This window comes from Taudactylus pleione, unplaced genomic scaffold, assembly GCF_031769625.1.
Source record: "Taudactylus pleione unplaced genomic scaffold, aTauple2 ptg000157l, whole genome shotgun sequence".
NCBI lineage: Eukaryota > Metazoa > Chordata > Amphibia > Anura > Myobatrachidae > Taudactylus > Taudactylus pleione.
Window position 1 is genome coordinate 4391316 of NW_028284559.1, and position 27332 is coordinate 4418647.

At 45.5% G+C, this 27332-nt stretch overlaps 1 protein-coding gene across 4 annotated transcripts in view; it reads left to right on the forward strand.

Moving 5' to 3' along the window:
- LOC148521554 (ras association domain-containing protein 4-like) overlaps positions 1-24303 on the forward strand; it is a 251148-nt gene extending 226845 nt beyond the window's left edge. For all 4 annotated transcript variants that reach the window (XM_088474964.1, XM_088474963.1, XM_088474966.1 and 1 more), the window contains 4 exons: positions 1184-1235; positions 3885-4006; positions 9645-9742; positions 22560-24303. In XM_088474964.1, coding sequence (XP_088331090.1) covers positions 1184-1235; positions 3885-4006; positions 9645-9742; positions 22560-22629 — 342 coding nt within the window. In that variant the 3' untranslated portion in view covers positions 22630-24303. The remainder of the gene's footprint in view (positions 1-1183; positions 1236-3884; positions 4007-9644; positions 9743-22559) is intronic.
- Positions 24304-27332: the final 3029 nt, after the last annotated feature.

Consider the following 27332-nt stretch of genomic DNA (forward strand, 5'->3'; position numbering starts at 1 on the left):
ATCCCCTGAAATTTAAGAAGCATTCCTATGGGTCAATCCTATTAGCCGTGATGATCTCGCCGGGGTGAGTCATCGCGGCAATGGCCGCACTTTACAGCAGCCTGGATTCGCTGAATTTATGGTGCTGCGAACAAAGTTCCCTGAATTCGGGCTCAGAGCGGGCCGCAAAGTGCCGGTCTGTTGCTGGCATTTTAACGCCGTTGCAACAGCAACTCGCACCCTTCGCACATGATTGGATTGACCCTTGAATATGATTGTACCGTACCTGCTTAATTTGCAATATGTGAGGTCACACACTGTGAATATTTGTTGTGCAATGCAATATCCTTATTGTGCCCATATAATTGTTCACTTCCTTGTTTGTAGGTTGTATAAACTGAGTCTTCTATATTAGGAGGCAGGGACTCATATTATGTAAGCATTGTACCTGGCATGTTGCTTGGATTTAAATTTATATAATAGTCATACAGTGTTATATGCAATGCATCAACGTGATCTGCTCACTTGAGTCAGAAACAGAGTTCATGCAGTATTTGCCACGTGGAAACTGCAAAGCCATACCCGATATGGTTCACAACAGTTAGAGATGTTGGCAGCCATATTGCAGTAATTATAATGTTTATGGTCTAACTATAGTTTAGAGTTTTCCAAAGAACTAGCCTGTCATTCCCATTCTAAATGCCCTTAGTAACCTTTAACTGTTTAAACATTAACATCACTCGCTCATGGTATAGAAAGCAGGACTCACCACAAAAGAAAGCCGGTTTCTGTTTGTCACACTATCAGAAAGGTCTATATCAGGCACTAAAAACTTCCTACCGAGATAACATGTTTGTTCAGGAAACATAAATAGGTCAAAATTCTGTAAAATATATCTAATACATGCTGCTAATGAAGGTAGGGCATATCATTGCACAAATACTAAGAGAAAACTCCGTATATATTGGATTGCCAAATAGTACTACTGTAAACCTATATATAAATATCAGTTAACATCCTTCAGTAAGGCATCTTTATATTAGTATAATTAGTACCGGACCCTAATAGTGAGGATAACCACAGTAGATTACTAATTTAAAATAATGATAGGTTGTTATGTATTTGAAACTGTGGACACCAGAAATTACCGAGAATATCCCAATTGTAACTATGCGTTGCTTAAAATGTTTTATTTTTAATATAGGTTGAAAACAGCCCATCAGAGTTTGGACTATATCTGCTTCATGAGACAGGAGGTAAGTTACTTTAATATTAGTCTTTCTTTATACGTAATAGTGATTTACCTACTGTCAGATCATAGCTAACTGAGAGAGACAAGATAAGGGGAGGGGTTAATTCTGAAAGGGATCAAAAGAAGAGGGCTTAAGGCTAAATGATGGAGTACAGTGGATGGTTCGACAGATTCTGCATGTAGGTAAATGAAAGTAGCTAAAAATAAACTACATCATATTGATAAGTAGGTTTTACTTCCAGTATAGTTTTCTATAAACACAGGTCATTCTGCTTGCTTAGATAAAGTAAGAGGGCCTGATTCACTATGGATCAGTATTGTGATCGCAGCTGTGATTACGCACGCAGACCCGCTGCGAATATATTCTAATGAATGCTATCGCAATTTCAACACACAGCCAGCATAGAGATGCCTACTGCCGTCCACTACTGCTATTCCACATCCTAATACCTTGCAGTCTTGCGTTTACATTGGGAACATAGGGGCATATTCAATTATCCGCGAAAAGTCAGCACAGTTTCACCTGCCGTACTTTTCGCCGTCTTCGCGTGTTTTGCCGGTGAAAACTTTTAGTACTGGGCCCCGCTTTTCGTCCTATTCAATTCCAAAGACGCGAAAACGGGACCCGTCAAAATGCAGACAGGCGAAAAGTGCTGTCAGATTAGGGAAAATCAGCCTGACACCCCCCAAAAGATGCACAAAAATTGGGGATCATTGTAGATGCCCCCGAATAGCCCTGCTGAAGCTATTTGGGATACTTAATTGCTCTCAATAGCTGCTAATTAGCGTCTTTGCACAAGTGGTGAAGAATAGCATTTGTCAGGTTTTTTTTGTGAAAATAACTAGTTCCAGCAAATTTGACGTACATGAAAATTGGTGCTATGCATCGTTAAAAATCGCAAAAGTGAGGTTTTAAAAAACGTGAAAAACGCACCTTCAGCAAGCACCTGCAATAAAAAAAACACCCTCATACTTGCAAACCCCCCAAAGTCTATTTCGCTAGTTTTTAAGTTTGTACCCTAACTTTATACTTTTTCACCCTCTTTTTCAAAGTAATTTTTTTTGGGGGGGGGTGTTAAAAAAAAAAATCTAAAACATATTTATTTTTTATTTTTTTTACGCAGTTAACCTTTGGGGACCTGTCCCAAGGGTGCAGGGTGGTTTCCCCACCTTTGCACCCCAAAACCGCAATTCTGCACTTTTTTCAGCCTGGTTTCATAGGCAAATCTGTTCGCCTATACCAATGCATTGACTTTCCGCACTGGCGAAAAGTTTCCACAATTGATACGGGGATAAGTTTTCACCTGACGAAATGATGTCACCGGCGAAGTTTTTCGCAGAAAACGGCTTTTCGCCTCTAATTGAATATGCCCCATAGAGTGATATTGGCCCCTCACGCACAATTACAACAGGTCAGACCTTACTCAGAAAATGCTAACCTCGTCGCACACAGTGAGTACACAAGCTGCTTATGCTGTCGCAGTGGTTAATTTATGCACACCCAGGTAACCGCGTTCAAACGGACTGGCACGCCTGCGTTTCTCCAACCATTCCCCCATCACCACCCCCAAACACTGACTACTTGTCAATCACTCTGCGATGGCTTACCGTGCTCTGCGTGTTCGCAGTGTAGCCATCTTGCATGCGTACGATATTGCAGTTGCGATCCGTAATAAATCAGGCCCAAAGTCCGCAATACATTCCAATGGAACAGTTCTGCCAATGAGCCAAAGCATCAATGAAACTTTCTGAATATTTTATATAAATGAGCCAAAGTGTTTCTCAGACATAGTATGACCATTGTTTTGTTCAGTAACCAAATCTGTTCCAAATAACGTTTTTGTTTTAGTGGATGAGCAATAGAAACAAATGTAAACTTGTGCAGGGGTGGAACACTGCACAAATGGACCCCACAGCAAAATTTAAACGCAATGATGGTCCATCCTGCTTCTGACCATGTGCCTGGTACTGCACATGTATAGTGAAGCCCTGTTAACAGAATAGATAATTTTCCTGGGTTTCACCATCCATATGGTGTTTTGCATGGGCCTGTCCCTGCTCAGCTCAGTCCTGCTTACCGCCTGTGCCAGTATATTGTCAGTATGTACCTGCTATCTGTCTGAAAAAACGTAATTGGCATGAAAAAGCAGATCGCGGCAGCCATTGTGGAGCTCTCTCTCCTGCCAACCTTTTATCATTTAGGCAGAATGTTGCTCACATCCAACACACTGACAAGGTGAGCAACTCAGGCAGGTAGTCTGTGCTACTCCTGGGCTGTGAGGATTGGGTGTGGGAGGAAGATAGCCAGATTGTGGGTGGGGAAGAGACACTGCGCAGACCAATAGTTCCCTATTGCCCTGCCCACTCAAGTCCCCTAGACTGCGCGCATATCACTTTCTTTTGTCTAAGCTGTGCAGTTTGGGGTGTCAGTATGGACATGCTGCCTATGCTTCGCAAGTAGCCCTGGCTTTTGCAGAGGTTGCCCTCACAGCTTGGGGACCCATACTGGAACCCATAAGAAGCACCTGCATCATGAGTCCGGATAGCTTTCCACAGTTCTATAACTGAACATTGGTAGATGCGTCTAAAAGAGGTAATACTGTACTGCCAAATCGTGTGCACATTAACTGATATGACTGTCTTTTTTTTATAGAAAGAACCAAGTTAGCGGACTCTGAGTTTCCACTTATCTCCAGAATACTGCATAGCCCCTGTGAGAGGATCGCTAGGCTATTCCTAATGGAGACTGATCTTGGAGAGGAGGTCTCACATGATGTAAGACAGCAGACAGACATATTGGGCCAAAAGTAATAGGGTGAGAGTTTAGAAAATGTGAGAATTTAGCAGTAAGCTCTCACATTGGTCGAGTTTTATCTTCAAAATGGGAAAACATCTGGATGTGAGTTTAAATGGTGAGAGTTTTTTGAGTCTAAAAACATGCGAGTTTGCATGTTCTTGTACCCTATTTCACTGGGCGAGTTGTAATTCTTAAATAAATGTTACATTTATTATTCTGGTGGCTTGACGTCTCCAGTGGCCTGTTTATGACTACAATACATAATTCGTAGTTTTTTTAGTCTAAATACATGCGAATTTGCTAGTTCTCGGACTCTCACCCTATTACAATTGGCCCATGGTTTGTATATTTCCATTTATTAACAAAAGGGAGCTGCCATACTTTGTGCTGTGTGATTTATGATATATGCGCCATTCACTCAAGTAAACAAGTATTTTAATACTTTTACTACTATTTGTAGACAACTTTGTTTTGTTTGGGAAGTTATTATTTGCTTAAGCATATGTGTATGGGGTCGGGCAGGGGAATGACGACAAAAACTGTCACAGACGCAATGTGTAAGAGGTTTCAGGTTCTCTCTGACAAATTGCTTGATCATTTTGATGATCTAGTTTAGAAACAACTGTGAAATAACATTGTTATAATACATGAGGGTTATGAATACTTCAATTTGTTAACCTCTGACATCACTAATAACATGCCCATGTTTGGAAAGAGATTATCTATGCCAGTGAGTGACATATACATAAGAAGACATTATTCTGGTCACAGTACACCCAACATTAGCTCCTCCCATTCTCTCCTGCAATGATTATGTAAGAAGTATTCCCCATGCAGCAACCTACAGTATTACAGAATCTTCTCTCATAGGCTGACAGCTTTTCTGTGGCTCAATAAAAAATACACACATACACAATGAAGCCAAACATAGTTGTATACACTGATGATCAAAATACTAAAATATTTTAATTTGATTATCAAAAACTACTAGTCATGTACCATAAAGAACAATGCATCCCCTACTGTAAAATACTGTACAAGCACATACAGTAAGTAACCCCTTTGATATTCCATCACCCTTCATATGAAAGCAGAAATACAAGTCCAGAAAAACATATGTAATTGAAAGCAGTATTCATAAACTATAGCCATCTGGGACTAGAAGTGTTACTTCAGCCAGTTACATGATGAGATTCTTTTGAGTATGTTCACGTAGCTTTATAAACATCTGCACTGCTGGTAAGCTAGAAAAACACTGAAATGAGCGCTGTGAGTAGCATGTTCCAAATGCTATTTCATACAATAAGTATTATCACAATATCTTTAAGAACAGTAAAACTAATTTAAAAAAAGAAACCATGACCTCTACATTGTCACCAACACAATTGACACTATGAGCTAGTGTTAGCAAGCACCTCAGAGGACACTGTATAGGAAAATGTAGAGTGGGGGGGGGGGGTCCCAGTTGCCCAGGACAACCCCTCCCCCAGTTTGGCCTGTGGCTCGAATCATGACCACAATAGCAGTAGTATATAACACGTTTTTACTAGAGCTGCATCTACTACATGCAATATAAGGGATGGAATGGAGTTGCTACACATGCCCAGTGGCAGCATCTTCTCCTCCGAAATCTGCTGAGTGTGTGGATCTGAGCGCACTCAGCACACCAGGCCAAAGAAACCACAGAGCAGTTTTGTCACATACAGATGTGTCCTTACACTTTGTTGCTGCAGTCGCACCAAAAAGCACCACTTGGCGTGCCAGGTCCCGTGAGACTCTGCTAGCGTCGGGTATCTTTTTTTGCATCTTTTTGATGAAACTCATTCTAATGGAGCATAGCCACGGTCAGATTTGTCAGATCTGTCAGATAAACGATTTGAACGATTTTACCAAAGATTTGAACGATTTGAACGATTTTTGACTGCATTAAAATGAATGGAATGGTCCAAGTCTGACTGCAAACACAACAGATGTCAGATATCGTTATCTGACCATCGGGAACGCGCATCGTTCAAATCGTTCATCTGACAGATATGGCAGATTTGTCAGATTTTCCTTCAGATATGAACGATTGAATGATTTTTTAAATCGTTATCGTTCAGATCTGAAGAAAAATCTGACCGTGTGTATGCACCATAAGTCGCAATGCACCAGCACACTGTGCTGATTATTCGATATGCGGCACTGGTATAGCTGTGTGCACCTGAGTCTCTGAATCTGGATACAAAGTGCTACAATGTAGCGGTCGCAGTTTTTTTAATTCCAAGTTCCATTGTGATTCATATACAGACTCTGGTGCACACAGATATACAAGTATTGCATATCAAATTAATCAGCACTGTATGCTGGTGTGTCCTAGCCACATCATATTGTGATTGAGAAACGTCCGCGTCTCTTTGGTTGAAAATGTGTCTAAGTCACAATGCGATGCAAATAGGACGCATTAGCAGACTGTGCTGATTCATTTGATATGAGACACTTGTATATCTGTGTGCACCTGAGTCTGTATATGAAGCACAACGGAACTTGGAATGAGAAAAGCTGCGGCCGCTACACTTTGTTTACAGGCAACTGAATCTCTTGTATACAGACTCCGAGATTCAGTCGCATACAGATATACAAGTGTTGCATATCAAATTAATCACCTAGTCACATCGCATTGTGACTTAAGGTCCCCGTACATCAGCGAGGGATTGCCGCGAATTTGCTATCCTGTAACCCGGCATTGCTGGATCGCCGAAATCAAAAATGTTGGAGTTCACAGATATGCCAATCACGATCAAACAATTATCATGATTGGCAGATAGATGAAATTTAACATGTAGAATTTCACCGATCCTGCAACGGATTATGGAACATCGATGGCCACCGGTCGGCATTTCCGATCGGTGAATCAGCGTTTCCGATCCCATCGCGGTGATCCGTCGCAGATGTATGGGGACCTTTTAGACACATTTTCGGGGAAAAAAAAGATGCGGGCGTTCCTGACAGACCCCTGTACCTTCTTTTATAAACGGGTACTGTTCTTTGAGGTGGGCTATGTCCTCTCTAATGGTATGATACCAAATCTGTGTGATTCTATGGGGCTTAATCTGTGTTGTGAGCAAAGCAAAAAAGAAGAGGAAGTGACGTTGCACCTGGATAAACCATGTTGCAAACCATGAGGAAATGCATTATGTTATATCAATATGTAGTGCTTTATGATATTACAAACCTTTCTAGGTTGCTAATGCCAACATATACAGTTCTTTATGTGATACCATTTTATGCTAAAGCCCCTACTCTGATCTACAGTGTGTTCGAAACAGCAAAAAGCCCTATCCAGGGGCGTATCTATAATGGGTGCGGGGAACACGGGCCCCTGGGTCCAGGGGGCCCCGCACCGCACACCCTGCACCCATAATATTACTTACCTCTCCGGAGTCCCACGTCAGCACGGGTGTCCGGCGCTGTAAAACGACTGGAAAATGGCCGCGGCGGCCATTTTCCCGTCATTTGCGCATGCGCAGAACAGGGAAAATGGCCACCGTGGGCATTTTCCCGGTGACCTGTGCGTACACTATAGACTCTGGGCACACTCTAGTGCCCAGAGTCTATACCTCCGGCATTGGCCACGCACAGCTCAGTCGGAGACTGCACACGGGCCCCCACCTCTCTAGAAACGCCCCTGGCCCTATCACTGTTTTTGTGGACAATAGTGGTTTTTGCCCTTAGACAAAACTATCCCTATGTCTGCAAACTCAAGAAGGGCAGGGACTGGTGTGGAAATTAAAAATATACTAAATAAATAGAGGTTAGTAAATAATTTCTAATGTAGACATGAATGATACAGAGAAACATTACTGGAAAGGACTCAGGGGCCTATTCATCAACACTAAAATAACGTTTTTAAGGACATTTTCCTTAAATAACGTTATTTTGGTATTCATGAACAGACTTAGCACAGGAGATATCACAGATATCTCCTTGCTAAGTTCCCCTGCGTTAATTTCCACACTCCCCATACATTAGTATGGGGATGTGGAAATTGTGGTATTGTGCTATTCGCCACTGTGAGGTGGCGAATAGCAGAATCGACTTACCTGTATCCGCGTGTGCAGGTCCCCCGACGAGTCCCTCCGGCGCTCTGCTCCGTCCTCAGGCTTCGGAGGCTGGTCGGACATGTGTGCTCCCCAGCAGAGCACAAGAAAGTTTAGAAAAAAAAAAAAGTTTTTTTTTTTTCTATTCTGTCATGTGGTCTGCTGGGGAACCACATGACAGACCAGCAGGACGGAGCCGGAGGCTGCTGCGCGGACAGGTAAGTTGGGTAGGGGGAGGTGAGGGAAGGGGGTCGGGAGGGGTACACAAACTTAATGCATCTGTAGGCAGTGCTGCGCATGCGCTGGTTTTACAGATGTAACAGCGCATGCGCAGCACTGTTTCCAGATGCAATAAGGTGGTGTAGGCAGGGAAAAGTATCTATTTCCCGAAAAGCTGTCATCGCAAAAAAGACAGCTTTTCGGAATAGATACTTATGGAGAGGTGGAATGATGAATTCCACCTATAATTAGGTAGAACTCCATGCGAGTTCTAAACCTAATTATCTCTAGAGAATTTTTAGCTTTAATGAATAGGCCCCTCAGTATGAAAACTCACTCTAAACCACAGCTCCTGTCTGCCATCTACTGGTCAGTTTGAAAATGTGTAATTTTTTTTACCATTTTGTATTTAGTAAACTGGGATAACCATGCAACTTGATATTTGCTTAGGCCATGAAATCCACCCCTTATTTAATTTTAGGTCACAAATAAGGTAAAACTGTTATAGGAACTTATTTCCACTCTTCCTGGTAATTAGAATTATGGGAAAATAAATATTGTGAGAGTTCCCTGCTTTGTGGGAGGGTAAACAGCCTTTTGTTACTCGCAAAAAGAATTATCTGCTTCTACTGGAGATCCAGAGATCAGGTCAGGTCTTTAATAATGAGACGCATTTTGCACCTTACAGTTGAAGTTCTAGACACATAAAAAAACATTCCTAATGATCCCTTACTGACATGAATAATTTAAGACATACATTAGGCTAAACTGAGTATTATTTTAAGAGGAGTAGTAGTGAAGTGGGCAAGACAGGAAGATACTGTGAATCATGGGTCTGTATGGTGAGGGTGGAGCTAAAATGACATGATTTGCATCATTTAGCAACGCCCCTTCCCATCAGACTCACAATTCACAACATTTTGTCATGGCAGGGCCCCCAAAATGGTCCGCTGCATCTCCCCTCCAGGCTTCTTCTGGAGAAGAGCACGTAAAAGTTGGCAAGTATGGAAGGGGGTGGTCGTAGGTGGACTTTGATGGGAAGTTTTTCAATGTTCCCACCACGGACAGTTTCCAGAACATCTGTCAACCTACAGGTTAGGAGTGTAAGGGGCATTTATTTTGGAATACACTTGCTGGACCTGTATGTGTACTTAAATAGCTCAGGAAGCTTTGCAAAGTCTGTTCCAAGGGGAACAAATACAAGAATGTATCACAACCCACACCCCCTAAGCATTGTTTCTCAAGCTCTGTTGAAGCTGCTGTTGATATGTATCACATTAACCATGAAGTTCATGTAGCTCATCCATCTTTTGTCTAGGTTGCCCAGTATATAAAGTTTGAGATGCCTGTGCTGGATAGCTTTGTAGAGAAACTGAAGGAGGAAGAAGAGAGAGAAATTTACAAATTGACTCAAAGGTAAGATATGTGCCAGGTGTTGGTTGGTTAACCACCTCTGCTTGAGAGATATTTTCCTTGTAAGTATTACATATATTATATAAGCATGTTTATGTCGTCATCATAAAGCCACATTTATCCAGAGTACTTGTTTTACCTTTTAATGATCTGAAATGTTATATTTTAATTTCTTTGAGATGTGACAACACAAATCTAACTATGCTTACATACAGTAAATAGAGGCATTAATAGGAATATACAACTTTGAAGCTAGTCCGCTTCCCCATGTTGAATAAACTTCTCTCCATCCCATAAGACCTGCACTTAACATAAACATGACAAGTGAGGGAAATCAACTCCCTGCAGTCCAGGTAAGCAGTAGCAGCCAGCAGGCCCACTCCAGAGCCATATGCAGGACAGTCATGACCAGACATGATCCACAGAGGGCTGCACATCATGATTTCTTCCTCTTCTGCTTTGTAGTTCCAGTTCTGCATCACTCTGAACGGGTTACATACGATTGGTTCACAGTGACTATGTCGACACAACAAAGCTGGTGGCAGTATCCTGACACAGTGGTAACGCTACTTCTAAGCATTTTATCCGTACAAGAGTGATAACTGTGGCAGTTATAATGTCCAACAGGATAAATGCTTGAAAAAATAAGAGTTATGGTATGACATACCTTTGTTAACTCTTTTTCTTCGAGGTCCATGGGGTCCACAGCCAATACGTTGAGATATGAATCCCGGTCACCAAACAATTAATACAAACGAGCTCTCTGCTCCCAGGATGCACCGGGTCCCTCCTCATATACCTGACCCCCTGCCTCAGGTAGCCAGTTTGTTACCAAGGTGCGTCTGGGTGGGTGTCCTGTGGACCCCATGGACCTCGAAGAAAAACAGTTAACAAAGGTATGTCATACCATAACTCTTATTTTCTTCTTCGGGGTCCATGGGGTCCACAGCCAATACGTTGGGGATATCCCAAAGCACTAACCCTACGGGCGGGGACGCTCCTGACTCTCTGCAGAGAGGAGAATCCTACGCCCGAAGGAGGCATCCTGAAAGGCAAAAGTGTCAAAGGAATAAAATTTGACAAAGGTATGGATGGAAGACCATGTGTCTGCCCTGCATAATTGCTCAGCAGAAGCACCCCGGGGGGCCGCCCACGAAGGACCTACCGCCCTAGTAGAATGTGCCGTTACTGAATCCGGCACCCGCATACCAGCCTCTGTATAAGCCAATGAAATTGCCATGCGAATCCACCTGGCCAGTGTCTGTTTATTGGCTGGTCAGCCACGCTTATGACAACCATAAGGCACAAAGAGTGAATCAGACTTCCTCCATTTGCTCGTGCGTTTCACATAAATTCTTAATGCACGGACCACATCCAGGGAAGCCTCTCCTGGCGAGAGACTAGTGCCCTGAAATGCTGGAACTACTATTTCTTCATTAATATGAAATTTAGACACTACTTTCGGAAGGTAACCCTCCCTAGTACGTAGTACTGTTCTATCTTGATGAAACACCAAGAACGGCTCACGGAAGGAAAGTGCAGCTAAGTCCGACACGCTACGTGCAGATGCTATAGCAAGAAGAAATACTGTCTTCGCTGTTAGCCACTTGATGTCTATTGAATTTAAAGGCTCGCACGGAGGAGCCCGTAAAACCTTCAGAACTAGAGTCAAATCCCACGGAACAACCGGGGGAACGAAGGGAGGCTGAATCCTCGACACCCCCTGAAAAAAGGCCTTTATATCTGGTCTCAGAGCAATTTTATATTGGAACCAGACTGAAAGAGCAGACACCTGTACCCTCAAAGAGGCCAGGCGGAGCCCTTTTTCCAGACCGCTTTGAAGAAAATCAAGCACTCTGGAGATCAGACATTTCTGTGGGTCATACCTTTTCAGTTCGTACCACTGAAAGAAAGTATGCCAAGTTCTATAGTATATACGGGCTGAGGACGGTTTCCGTGCCTTCAGCATTGTCCGTATAACAGACTCGGAAAACCCCTTCTTCCTCAAGACGGAGGCCTCAAGAGCCATGCCGTCAAAGAGAGCCGATGAAGATCCGGGTGCCAGCAGGGACCCTGTAGCTACAGATCCGGTCTCAATGGCAGAGGCCATGGAGTGTCTATGGAGAGAGACTGTAGTTCTGTGAACCAGTGCCGTCTCGGCCATGCCGGAGCTATTAGTGTCACGGTGCTGCCCTCTTGTTTGATCTTTCTGACAACTCTGGGAAGAAGAGCAAACGGGGGGAACAGATATACCAGCTTGTAACGCCACTTTACTGTCAGTGCGTCTACAAACTCGGCTCTTGGATCTCTGGTCCAGGATCCGTACCTGGGAACCTTGTTGTTCCTTCTTGACGCCATCAGATCTATTTCTGGTAGACCCCACCTGTCGACAAGTTTCCGAAAAACCTGTGGATGTAGAGCCCACTCTCCTGCATTTATCTCCTGCTGACTGAGAAAGTCGGCCTCCTAATTCAGGATCCCCGGAATGAACACGGCAGATATCGCAGGAAGATGAGTCTCTGCCCAGGCCAGGATTTTTGATACCTCCTTGTGCCCCCTTGATGATTTAGGTAGGCAACCGCGGTGCGATTGTCTGACTGTATCTGCACCGGCCTGCCCTTTAAGATTTCCTGAGCCTGTACTAAAGCTTTGAATATAGCTATAGTTCCAGGACGTTTATCAGTAGCCGGCTTTCCGCCACTGACCACTTTCCTTGGAAAGTGCGTGACCCCGTCATCGCCCCCTAACCTTGGAGACTGGCGTCGGTATTGAGCAATGTCCAATCCGACACCCAAAAGGGGCGACCCTGCCTAAGATGCTTTGTCTGCAACCACCAGGACATGGGACAAACGCACCTCTGGAGAAAGACTCAGCAACCGAGACTTGATCGTGCGGTGATCCTTGTCCCAGCGACACAGAATTAATTGCTGCAGTGCTGTGGAGTGGAATTGAGCGTATTCAACCATTCTGAAGGTGGCCACCATCGACCCCAGGACCTGCATGGCCACTAGAACTGATATCTGCCTGTTGCGGAGCAATCTGTGTATTCGTGATTGTAAAGCAAGAATCTTCTCCTCCGGCAGATATATTTTCTGCACCACGGAGTCCAATCTTGCTCCCAAGTGAGACATCTGTTGTACCGGACAGGGTGACGACTTTTGCCAGTTTATGATCCAGCCGTGACTGTACAGACATGATACTGTCAGCCCCAAATGATCCTGTAACTGCTGCGGGGACTGCCCTAGCAACAGGAGATCGTCCAAGTAAGGCAAGATCCTGACGCCTTGGAATGTGAGGAATGCCATCATCACCGCCATCACCTTGGTGAATACCCGAGGGGCTGTGGACAGGCCAAAAGGTAGGGCCTGGAACTGAAAAATGTTCCCCCTCTACCGTAAAACGAAGAAATTTTTGATGAGCCTGTGAGATTGGCATGTGGAGGTAGGCATCCTGTATATCTAAGGATACCATATAGTGCCCCTGCTCCATTGCCAACACAATCGATCGCAATGTTTCCATCCTGAACCCGGGGGCTCGAACAAATTTGTTGAGCTCTCTCAGATTCAGAATGGGCCGGTACGACCTGTTCGGTTTTTGAACCAAGAACAGATTGGAGTAAAACCCCTCTCGGAACTGATTCTCTAGCACCGGAATCACTACCTCCGATGCTAGTAACGCAAGAATTGCTTTCTGAAGGGCTAAAGCTCTTTCTGAACCCTCCTATGAGTTTTTTTTACACAAAAAAAATCTTTTGAGGAGGAGTCCTCCAAAATGTCAAGGCGTACCCTCGGGAGACAACTCCTCGAACCCAGGCATCCTCCGTCGTGAGGTGCCAGGGCTCCAAGAACCGAAGTAGTCGGCCCCCCACCCTGGGATCCCCCAGAGGGAGGCCCATCCCATCAGGCCACTGGTTTATCCTGGACCCTAGATCCTGGACGTTTGTTCTGCCAGGGCTTCCTGGGTCCTGCCTTTTTTGGTGGAAATCTCGCCGAGGGCTGACCCTTGGCCTTGCCCTGCGGCCGAAACCCCTGAAAGGACGCCCTTCTAAGTTTAGACGAGGATGCTGATGGCAAACCTGCCGTCTTTGAGGCTGCCATGAAGGCTACAATTTTATCCAATTCTGGACCAAAGAGAACACCCCCTGTGAATGGATGGGATTCTAGGGCCTTTTTTGACCCGGCATCTGCCTTCCAATCCTCTAACCAGAGAATCCTACATGCCACCACGGACTCCGCTGAAACCCTGGAGGAAAGGATCCCTGCATCCAAGGCAGCATCTCCCAGATAAGACGCCCCTTCTCTAAGAAATGAGATCATGTCCAGCTGCTCCTTAGAGACATCTCGTAGAGACTCCGCTTGAGTTTTAGCCTACTCCTCAATCGCTCTTGCTACCCAGGCAGTAGCCATAGCTGGCCGGGTGGCCGTTCCCGCCAGCGAGAAGATTGATTTGAGGCAACTCTCCAGTCTCCTAACCGTGGCTTCCTTCAGCGAAGTCGCTGGGATCAGCAGAGTGGTACATTTAATCAGCTGTGCCACATGTGCATCAACTGACGGTGGATTCTCCCACCTGGCACAGTCCTCTGCTGGAAAAGGATATAGAAGCGCCATTCTTTCAGAAGGATGGCTTTTCTTATCCGAACAGACCCACGCTTCCTCCATAAGTTTTGATAAATGCTCAGACTTTGGGAATTCTGCCTTGACCACTTTCTGAACAGGGGGGCCTTCCTAAGCGGAGGATCCCCTTCCTCGATATTTAATACTGATTTCATAGCCCTAATCAGAAAGGGGACATCGGCTACTGGGAAATGATCATCACCCTCCTCGGACCTAGACTCCTGAGAAGAGTCCTGTGCCTGTTCCTCCTCGGAGGACGCACTGGAGTAGTCACCCATGCGAGAAGGTAAATGGCGCTTAGATTTAGGCTGCTTTGATTTGACAGCCTGAGGAGGCTGAAAAACCCCCGAGGATGATGCCATAACCTTACCCGCACCAGGGTCCATCCAAGGCGGCCACATCATGGGCATAGGATGCATCTGCTGAGGCAAACCCCAAACCGGTGGTACCGGGGCAGCCAGCCGCTCCGCCACCTGAGCCATGACCTGAGAAAATGATGCCCAAGGGGGCTCAGGGCCATGTAACAGGCAGACTTAATTGGAGTGGTCGCTATCTAAAACAGTTCCCACAAAGCCTATTTTGTAGAAAGTCCTGTGGGGATAAGCCTGCCTTGCAGGCTATGCAGGATATCAGCAACGGGGGCTCCCGCCACCTGACCCTCAGACTCCTTAGACATAACACTATGCCACTGGTTCTGAGTGTCTATGTGCTGCTTTCCACTCTCAACCCACACACCTGCAGTAAGGGAAGAGACAGTGACAGTATACAGGAATTACAGTTATTTTACAGAAGAAACAGTATCCACAGACAACAATCACATGTCATGCATAAACACTTCTATGAGTCATACGCATATAAGCTCTCACTACCATAATCAGCGCTAGGCTTAGTAGGACAGAGCCCTGTAAAACCTGAACCAGCAGTAGGAAAGGCATACAGGGAGACTGCCCAGCGTCCTGCAGAAGCAGCGATCAGAGAGCAACTGACATACACGCTGGCTCCTTATATGGAGGCTGGGAGGAGCAACCCACCCCGCTGCGCCAGAAGACTGGACTAGCGTGTGGATTGGGGGAGGGGCCGCCGGGGAACCGGACCTCCCCTATGCTGCTTGGACCTGCCCGGTAAACTGACATGGCCGCCGCCACAAGCTCCGGCTTGTCAGGAACATCACATCCCGGCGGTCTAGTGTAGGCGACAGGCTGTTCTGCCCCTGACTGCAGCTGGCCTCCGGCCAGTCTCACCGCCGGAGGCCGGACCGCCACGTGGTCCCGGCGTCAGCGGTCGCCGCGACCACCCGCTTACCTGCTATCCCCTTGATCCGGATGCGGTCCAGGGCATGAGAGCCCCTGCCGAAGCCCTAGCCATGGACCTGCCAAGGCTAGCAGTGCGGCGCCGGAGGAGGTAGTTGCAGCGCGTGGCCAATCAGACGCAAGGCTGCTTCCAGGACAGCTCAGACCACCACTTTAGACAGTAAACTCTTTTTTTTTTTTTTTCTTTTTTTTTAGTTACTCGTCTGCAGGACTGCTCCTGCAGTCCCACTGTCTATGTGGTGTACACACCAAGCAGGAAGAACTGGCTACCTGAGGCAGGGGGTGGGGTATATGCGGAGGGACCTGGTGCATCCTGGGAGCAGAGAGCTCGTTTGTATTAATTGTTTGGTGACCGGGATTCATACCCCAACGTATTGGCTGTGGACCCCATGGACCCCAAAGAAAAAATGCATTACAACCATCAGCTTTCTTGTGTCTATATACTGTAGTCACTGCAGACATAGTGACTGCAGACATCCTGACTACATCCCCTCTGACCAAATATAATACCACAAGATAAATGAAGGACCCCAAATCGAGCTATAGTTGCAATATTTACTTTTATTGCCTAATTCACTCTAGTAAGTACTCCAGCTACTGTATATGTCCAGTAGCTACACCTATGCACAGCAAGGCTACTTGAAATGTGTTGTCTCTACTCATGTTTCTTGTTTTAATAATTCAGTTCTGCAAAATGAAAACTCATGGTTGCACTGCTCTGCAAAGGTAAGCACAGAGAGCTGTGCAAGGAGCGCTCTAACCCTATCCAAATCTTCCTCTCAGCCTTTGCAAAAATTCTGCAAATGCCGCCATTTTGCTCTGCCAGCCTGTGCACTTTTGTGGGACTCTAACTTGCATACCTGCTTACTGTAAATGAAAAAAAATATTAGCTCGAAATACCATGACTTAAATAATATATGTTCACAAGGCTGCTGGTGTCTTCTTACAGCCATATGCTTTACCTTATAAAGAACATAGGGCCTGATTCTGACCCGCTCGCGAGCGCTGGACGCTCGCAAGCGGGTCGATGGTGCGCATGCGCGAGACCCGGCGAGCGACGGGGAATCCGTCGCTCCGGGTCTTGCTACAAAGGGGGTGTGCTGTCGATGGTGAGTGACAGCACGCCCCCTTTGGTGGGCATGCCGGGGGCGTGGCTGCCAGACGGAGGCGTTCCCATGGGAACGCCTACCGTCTGAGTCCGGCCCCATTCAGTAGTGATGTCAGTGGGAGTGATTTTGGCTCTGATAGAGACAAAATCACTCCTGGGCTTGCGGCAGCGAGACCCTACTGCAGGCTCTCGTCGCAAGCCCGATGGTAGCGATGGTCTTGACCATCGCGACCATCATCATGGACGCTCGCTATAGCTGTGGGTGGTAACCCACAGCTATGCGAGTGTCCATGAGGCCGCTCCAAAATGAGGTAGGAGGGCCCTGATTCAGAGCGAGCGTTCTGGTCAGAGCGTCCGGCTCTGAATCAGGCTCATTATTCCCAGTATTTATAGTGTTAGGGTTTATTATTTTGAAGTGTTTAAGTTTTAAGCTTTTGAAAGTCTTTGTAGACCTAAGCAGTCCATATAGGCGCAGCAGTGAGTAAACAAATCGCTTACACATCCTGTGTATGTCACAAATGACCTGCTTTGAGTACATCCTGTTAGAATATGGGTACCATGGACACTTCATCAAGGGAAGAGTTCCTCTAGTCTGGTTTCCATGTCAATATACTGTAGGGAAGATTATTTTTTCCACTTATTCTCTCTTCTCGCATTAGTAAACATACCTATTATGAAATGCTTCTCAAACTAAAAATTTATAAGTTTGTATGGCCCCTTTAACCATATGAGAACTTCTATACAGCACTTTATAAAGAATTAGATCGGGTGTAGTATGAAAAGTCGACATGTTCTAAATGTTGAGTTGAATGTCGACATACAGTGTTTTGCATATTTTAGCCTAACCCGAAAAAATAACTCATATGTCCTGTGGACATTCTGGTGTCAACATGTTAATTGTTAACATAATGAACATGTTGACATTTTAACCATGTCAACATTTTCGGGAATCCCGAAAACTATGCCTTCTGTGACATCGCAGGGACAGCAACCACTGTCCATGCACAAAATATTGGCGAATAGCTTCCATATTTTATCATAATTGATAAAAACTCTTGACGATGTTGCCCGACGGGTGTATCTAGTGATCCAAGTGCCCCTGGCAATGTAATGGACTGATCCCCCCCATGCAGTGCCCCCAGTAGTAATCCCCCCCTATGCTGCATTGCCCCCAGTAGTAGTCTCCCCTATACAGTCCCCCCCCGTTGTAGTCCCCGCATGCAGCATTGCCCTCAGTAGTAGTCCCCCCTATATTGCACCCCCAGTAGTAGTCCCCCCTATACAGTGCCCCCAGTAGTAGTCCCCACAATACAGTGCCCCCCGTAGTGGACACCCCCGTAAATTGCCCTCAGTAGTAGCCACCCCTATACAGTGCCCCCAGTAGTGGCCACCCCCCATAAATTTCCCCCAGTAGTGGCCACCCTTGTACAGTGCCCCCAGTCGCAGGCACCCCCCCCGCCCATAAAGTGCCCCCTGTAGCCCTCCCCCTTCCTCTGTAGTGCCAGGCTTACACACACAGAAAAAAAAATACAACTTACCTGATCCCCGCTCCTGACGCGACCGCCGCTGTCCGCTTTGAGTCCCGGCCCGCTCTGCTCCTGCATAGGAGAGACGTCATGACGTCTCTCCCATTACATGCTGTGGGGGGAGCCGGAAGACGGAGCTCATTAGTGAGCTCCAGCCGACTCCCTCCTTGGACGACGCAGCAGCAAATGAGAGTCTGTCTGACTCTCATTGGCTGGCTGCTATTACAAACACACAGCCGCCGCTGGCGGCTGTGTGTAAGCTGTGTAGGGCAGACCACTCTCACTGCGGTTTGCCCTACACTTGTGGGCCGGAAGACTTGTCCACCCCTTGGCTGCTGGTGGCACTGCCGGACGGCGCGCCCCCCTTTGGTCGGCGCCTCTGGCGAGTGCCATCCTGGTCAATGGGTAGATACACCCCTGTTGCCCGATAATATTCTGGGCAACATCGTCTCTCTTGCTGAATAGAACCCTTAATGTAGCTTTGGCAATAATTGTGTAAAGGTGTGCTGTTGCTTATATATCCAAGATTTTGCCCATACTGCTCCCTACCTTTGGCACTCTCTCCCTCTCCCTATCAGACTCTCCACCTCTCTACAAATCTTCAAACGGGCTTTCAAGACCCACTACTTCATCAAGGCCTTCCAGCACTCATCCTAACACACCTCATGCTCTTTCCTTCCTATCTTCCCCTTCTGTGTCACGCCTGTCTGTCTGCCCTCCCCTTTAGAATGTAAGCTCTCACGAGCAGGGACCTCTTCCCTCATGTGCTTCTCTTTACATTTTCTTCTACTTTTTACTCCCCATAAGGGCACCTAACACATGACTGCCAACTCCCTGCTTCTTATTGTGAGTGCTTTAATTGCTATTGCAGCAATGTATATAAGTTCTGTCCTTGTCCTGCACTGTAATGTACTGTAAGTAACTTGTTTCTTGTCCACTTATTAGTTCTATTTATTAGTTCTAAGTACTATGTAAGGTGCTGCGGAACACTTGTGGCACCATATAAATAAATAATAATTTATTCCACCTTAATAAACCACAAAAAGTAAAAATATAACAGTAAACATACATATATTATACTACTGAAAATTACTGTAAGGATACCAGTATAAGCAATATCTCTACAAAACTTTAACCTGGCCATGAAGGGTCAAAAACTCTCAGACCTATATGTGGTTAGGAGAAGTTACATATGCAGAAATCTCTGGAAGACCTAAACATGGCAACACCTGGACAAAGTAATGCCTGTAGAGCTGTCAAAGCAAAGAAGACTAACAACAAAATCTGTGCCCAGAAAATGACCTACAGAACAAAGCAACCACACCTGACATATTCAGACATTGGACTTATTGATCATTTTAATATTGAGGATTTATTCCAAGTCATTATAGCTATGGTTTGCCAAAAAGAAGGAGCAAGGGGCAGCCCTGATGTTTATACAAGCCGACAACAGATACTGATATCCAACAACTGGCACAAATACAAAGGTAAACTGACCTTTCCATAGATCAAACACATTGGCAACAACCAATGAAATTAAAGGCAGGTGCAAATGAAGTAATAGGCCACAAGATTAGTAACATTCCATTTCTGGGCATAAAGCCTGCCTGTGGTGTATGACAGACATCACTATATAAACCTGAGATTGTGGCCAGGATTTCTGATTGAAATAATGATATGAGCTTTTAAGGTCTGACTAATATAAATGCCTTCCTGGCTGGAAGCACCACAAAGTGTGCCGCACATATTGCCCTCAGGAGAGTTACAGAGGCTTATGGACAGAAAAGGTCTATACAATTATACTATATGTCCCTGCAGCATTTCCATTTATAAAGGGGAAAGTTATCATCTAACCTACCTAAGAATGTGCAGGAAGGTATGCATTGGCAAAATTGGCTAAAGCTGTAATAAAAAGGAAAGTTTTATTGGGAAAATGTCCACAAGAAATGCAGCCTCCTCTTCTGCAAGTTTTACTAACAGCAGTGTCGGCCTTACTTTGAAAACACTGAACATGCCATCCTCCCTGTTGTCCTAAACCAGCCATAGCTGTTCAATCTGGTATCCGGATTACAGATCAACAGGGTGTAGATAGTCACTCAATAGGTCGACACCTGATGGTTGACAGGGACGAAATGTCGACTGACAAATTTCAACATAGACAAATGGCCGACTTACGTTTTTCCGACATTTTTGGGATGAGGGTTAGGCACTTGCCAGAGTGTTAGGCTGCAGAAGGGGATGGTTAGGGTTAGGCACTAGGGGGAGGGATAGGTTTAGGTACTTTGGGTGGGTTAGGATCATGTACCAGGGGGAGGGTTAAGAGTTATGGTGTAGATTAGGCTTCAATAATAATAAAAAAAACATGTTGACCATTTCTTTTGTGTCAACCATGTGTGTCAAGTCAACCATTTGCCCCGGTTGACCATAGGTGTGTCAACCATTTGTACCTGTCAACCTATTGTCTGTCTACCATCTGTTGTTGATCTATTGAGTGTCAATCTACACACTGTCGATCTTCTATACTACACCCATTCAATTTAGTGTACTTGTCGGCAGTGTCAGTGTAGTGAAGCATTTTGGCTTTTCTGGTTCAGGCTGCAGTAGGTGCTCGTAGAGGAGATGGTAGAGGAAATAGAGCAGGTGGCCCTAGCAACTGCAAACATTGCTTATAGATTCTTTCTGCCACCCTCTTAATGACACGGACACATGTAAACTAGAGATTACGGCATCGCAGCCTATACTGTTAATATGCAGGTTTCAGGCCCCTTTCTGTCCTGCCTGCAGTAGTGCTATTCAGGGCGTAGAGGATCTTTGCTGTAATAAGCAGTGGTGTTTCGTGGAATAAAAAGAGGACTCTGGTGAGCTGCATAATCGCTGGCCAGGATACGAATTGCATCTCCTGCTGATGTGTACAGTTCTGATTCCAAAGCATGTGTGGAGCTTCTCCTCCCTCAATGGGACAGTGTAGATGTCAAGACTATGGTCATATTCTGCTAATGAATTACACCAGAGCACAGTTGCAGGCTCTGCTCTTGTGCTGGGTGGGGGTATCAGCCCGATGCACTAGAGTCAGGAGGCTAAATAAGGAGGACAAGAAGCATGCCATCTAGTGAGCTTCATAAGGAGTGAATCACATAATAAATATACAGTAGTTTTTCTTTCATGTTTAAATGTTAATAACATGTAAATAATGTGTTCATTTAGAGTGTTGTTTTTGTTATTACTTTTTTTAACCTTCAACCATGAGCTAAACATGCAGAAATGGGTGCATAATAAATGTACATACCTTTTATATATGTATTATGCTAATTATTTGGTAGATGTCAGTGATCTCAATCTGGAGAGGGGATGGTGCAGAACACAAGGTCCTAGGGTTGCAAAAATAATAATCCGTACATTTTTGGTTATCCAAGTTGTTCTTTGTAGAAACTCTGCCCCAGAGAGTCCTGGCATGCCGAATGCAGGTCACATATTCAGCCTCAGCGCGTGGTGCAGTAGGTGCACCTTTTCTTCCATATATCAGGGCCTTTAGCAGTGTTCTCTGGTGTGTTTGTGCTTCTTAAATGACATTATAACTCCATGGTAGCAGGTGAGCAGGATAGCACAGAAATCAGCCATGTACCCCAGTTATATAACCTTACCACCTCTGTGGCTGCTTTATCACCCCTAACTTTAATTCAGTCATACAGGGGGTGGTAATGTGATTACCCTTGATAAGTTTAATAACTTGGCTCCCATGTACACACACACACATAAAATCAACTGGTTTGATGACCAAAATCATAATGTATGTAGGGACAGAGGCAAAACACAATAAATATTTTCCCACAATGAAAAAGTCTTTAACGATATTTAATAAATATACATTACACTTCTAATAGTGCTTGCAGATACAGCCGTTGGTTTATGTGTTAAAAGATGTCACTGTAAAATCTGCATACTAACCAGTAGTCAAAGTATCCCTGTTATCATCACACAAAAACTACTTTAATGGTCTTTCCTCAAAGAAATGTGGCCCAGCCATCTTATACTTCTACAATGTATGGTGAGTCTATATTCCTTTATAGCTTCTGCATAAGGAAACCGGGGACAGAAACTGTAAGCAGCTAAGGCCAGAGAGATAAAGACCTGAGAAGTAAGAAACCCAGGACTAATTATTATATACATTTAGTGCTATTGGTAGATAAACTGTTACTGTGCTACACTCAGAATAAGATGGGAAGCAGATAGATATGAACTCTGATTGGCCACTTTGCTTTGCAGATACAATGCCCATCGCCTGATGCTGCTGGAGAGACTACAACAACTGACTGATAATGAAAGTTTTGCTTGAACATAACAATAGAGCCCAGAAAGTACAGTGATCTGAGAGTGACCAGCGTCTAACTCACTTACCATGGACCTTACAGTTCTTCTATGTGACATCATGTCACCTTTTATGTACATTTTGTTGGGCTAGTATCTATGCAGTCTGAGCCTTACTGCCGCCGGTTACCTCGCCGCTTACAAATAGTTAAATATAAGGGTGAGCTATCATCATCATGATACTTTAATATTTAGACATGTTAAAGATCAGAAGAAATGTATTATGGAGCAAAATAATATACTAGAATTAAATAAAAAAATCTAACAAAAAAAAAACATTTTAAGTTTTCCTGCTAAACCTAAAGGAACAACCCAGTTCCTCCCAGCTGGCAGAGCTATGGTTCTCACATGTCAGTGGCCACGGCAGCTACCTGTAATGATCCCATATCTAGGGCTTAACACCCTGGAAAAGTGGAAAAGTTTACATTAATACGCATTGTGTTGGTAACGCTGATGGAATTTATCTATTTTGTATCAGTCTGGACCTGTGCATTGGGGAAAATAATACCACGATTAATCTACAGTATATGGCAACTTTACTAACAATTAGGTTACATATATTACATAGGAATATTTAGGAGTGAATAGTCCGGGTCTGGAATTAGGCACCTGAGTATGACATATGCTGTGAAAAGAGCAGGTTAGAAACAAAGATTAGGGCTATTATCAGAAATATTTTATATCGCTGAAATGAGTCGGGCTCATGTCCACACATTACACCAAAACTATTGCCCCCACAAAATACCACTGCCCCACCAAGTGACTCTGCCACAGTATATTAACCAGCATTGCCCAGGCCGCTCCCACACTGTATAGCAAGCAACCAGTGAAGTAGTGCACCCAGTATAGCAGCCAGGGTTCCTACTCTCTCACAATATATCAGACCAGGATCCCTACCCTCATAGTATAGCAGCCAGCATCACCCCTCCCCCTTAGTATATAAGGCAGAGCCCCATTTATCTACAATATAACAGTCATGCACCACCTTCTCTTAACACTACACTAGCCATCATTCCCAGTCTATCTACTTTATTGCAGCCAGGATAATCCTCAACTACAGTACATCCAGTCCCTGAAATATTGGTGCAGGGACATCCGCTTTCATATCATCAGCAGAAACTCCTAGCCATTCCTTATCCTTCACCGCCACTCCCTGACCACAAAGTCGGTGGGTACCAGACTAAACTTTATTGTATGAAGCACCAAATGATGACTAGTGATCCTAGAGTAAGCAGCAGGTATAGGCAGCTACCTGTTACACATAAGCATCAGTGTATAACATTGCCTCCGTGACCCCCAACTAAGGTCACAGCACACTTTTCATTATTCTTATTATTATTATGACAAGGGACCTAGAATAGCCCTTATGGCAATATCTATGTCACAATAGCAATAATCTACATGCTGCTACATAATACTGACTTTAAATATAGTTTTTCTGCTTTTGATTAAAAAGATATTCAGGGAGATTTGTTTGTGAGTAATGTCAGTGTGTATTGTGATGTAAACTGTAACTTCTATCATGAATGTGTTGTTCTTACTTTTTAAATATCCTAAACACAGCCTCTGGGAGGATTATTGTGACCCTTGCTGAGAGATGTATCACATATTACAATGAATGTATTTTTCGTTATTTAATAATTTGCTGAAATAAAAATTAATTTATGTAAACAAATCATGTATGTATCATTATGTAACTGGGAATGTGAAAATGTGCTATTGAAAGCGTGCCATTTGCCCCCGGCTGATTTAATATCCTACTTGCCAATGCTCAATGAATGTCAGGGAGACTCGCTGAAATAGTGCTGATCTCCCTGACTCGCTAAAGACTCTAGCAATCTTCCTGAGGCCAGGGTTGTGGCTAGTTCCTCTTCAGCTAAAGGACCTTGACCTCATCATTTACTATACACGTTAACATCTATTGGGAATAGTAACCTGCCCAAAACGTGGTGAGCGAAGTGAGACAACGAGGTTATAAGTTTCTACTGTTGGTGGCTGGATACTACATTTAAAACAAAAATAACAAAGCATTCAGGGCATGGAACTGCACTTCTGCCCACACTCTCTGTCACGTCCGGGTCCATTAGCTGAAGGGGATTTAGGCTCCACCCTGGGGCCAGACTGGGTGTGGGCAACACTCTGATATCATCACTCTCCATCCACTATGGAGGGAACGCTGGGGAGGAAAATGAGGATGAGTGCTTCAAGAAAATGGCCACCACACTAAAGACACTGGGCCTGTTATATTACGGATCACTATTGCGATCGCAGCTGCAATTACGCACGCAGTTCTGCTGCAAAAATATGCTAATGTTTGCAACTGCTCACCCGGCATAGAGACACCCACTACTGCTTTTGCACATCCGTAAGACCTTGCAATCCTGCGTATACATCGAGTAACATCAGACCCTCACGCAGAATTATAGATCTGACCTATCTCAGAAATTGCAAGTCTCGTCGCACGCAGTGAGTATGCTGTCGCAGTGGCTAATTTATGCACGCCCAAGAAACGGCGTTCAAACGGATAAACATGCCTGCTTTTCTCCAAACACTCCCCCGGCACTTTCGGAGTACGCACCATCGTCCGAACTGCGTGCGCTGTTGCAATTGCGATCCGTGCTGAATTAGGCCCACTGATGGTTACATGCAGGCCCGGCGACAGAGGGGGACACTTGTACCTAGCCCCGAGCTTCTGAGGGGCCCCGAACCCTCAAGCATTTTGGGAGCCCAGTTCATATGTCCCCCTTACCTCTGCAGACTGCTACCTGCTGTGTAAGCATGGCACCCGGCACAAGGATTTGCGGCTAGATCCTCCCGACTGTCACGGCAAACACAGGGAGGGAGTCCGGACTGGCGCAGGGTGCGTGATGTCACGCCGTTGATTCAAACCGGGGAGCCGCCTGGTGTGAGCCGCCAGAGAAGAGTGAAGACTGAAAAATATAGGCAAGCGCAGCAGATAAGTGTTGGCCAAGGCTAGGCTGGGCTTCAGTGTCTTGGGTCTGGTAGTGGGCAGCTACTACAGATGTGACAGGGACTGGGGAAGAGGAGAAATGTGACAGACACGGGGGCTGGGGGAGATGTGACGGGATGGAGAAGGGGAGATGTGACGGGATGGAGAAGGGGAGATGTGACAGGCTGGGGAAGAGGGGGAGATGTGACAGGCTGGGGAAGAGGATGACGTGACAGGCTGGGGAAGAGGATGACATGTGACAGACACGGGGGCTGGGGGAGATGTGACGGGATGGAGAAGGGGAGATGTGACAGGCTGGGGAAGAGGGGGAGATGTGACAGGCTGGGGAAGAGGATGACATGTGACAGACACGGGGGCTGGGGGAGATGTGACAGGGGCTGGGAAAGGGGGAAATGTGTCAGACACGGGGGCTGGGGGAGATGTGACAGGCTGGGGAAGAGGGGGACATGTGACAGACACGGGAGCTGGGGGAGATGTGACGGGCTGGGAAAGAGGGGAAAATGTGTCAGACATGGGGGCTGGGGGAGATGTGACAGGCTGGGGAAGAGGGGGACATGTGACAGACACGGGAGCTGGGGGAGATGTGACAGGGGCTGGGAAAGAGGGGGAAATGTGTCAGACATGGGGGCTGGGGGAGATGTGACGGGCTGGGAAAGGGGGAAATGTGTCAGACACGGGGGCTGGGGGAGATGTGAGAGACACGGGGCTGGGGGAGATGTGACAGGCTGGGGAAGAGGGGGACATGTGACAGACATGGGGGCTGGGGGAGATGTGACAGGACCTGGGAAAGAGGGAGAAATGTGTCAGACATGGGGGCTGGGGGAGATGTGACGGGCTGGGAAAGAGGGGGAAATGTGTCAGACATGGGGGCTCGGGGAGATGTGAGAGACACGGGGCTGGGGAAGAGGGGGAAATGTGTCAGACATAGGGGCTGGGAAAGAGGGGGAGATGTGACGGGCTGGGGAAGAGGGGGAAATGTGACAGACACGGGGGCTGGGGAAGAGGGGTTGTTTCACAGGGTCTAGGGAAGAGGGGGACGTGACAGGGTCTGGGGAAGAGGGGTGTGTGACAAGGGCTGGGGAAGAGGGATGTGTGTGAGTGACGGGTTAGGATAAGAATTAGGATAAGAAAAACATGAGTGTACCGGACCCCAAGATTTCTGTTGCCGGCCCTGGCTACATGAGGGACTGTAAACCCAAGGATGTGTGATGAATTACTTTTATAATCTTCCTGAAATGCTTTATCAAATGTAGGCAAGTATGTATGTGGTGTCTGATAATGCTTATATATACTGTATATAAAGAGAAAAGGGAATCAGTAATAGTACGGGTGCACTCAAACCCTCTGGTGTCTGATAATGCATCTGCCTTTACAGTTGCCACACACAACCTCCCCTCTACTAGCAACAATTATACTTTCACAAGAACTAAATAAACTGAATGTAAATGTATTATTCGTGCTGAATTTGAATATGAGTTCAGATATTTTCCATCAAGGTTTTTTTTTGTGACATACGTTTAAAGTTTCATAAATGTAGTACTTTAGTACATCTAAAAACGCCTCATTCTGACTGACCTAAAAAGTTGTAGATGATGATTTTCAGGCCTATTTTGCCTTTGGGATGTCTCTCTCCATGGTCCAGCAAATAGTAGGCCAGCATACTGGAACTCCATTTGACTTGGTACCTCTTTTCCACCATA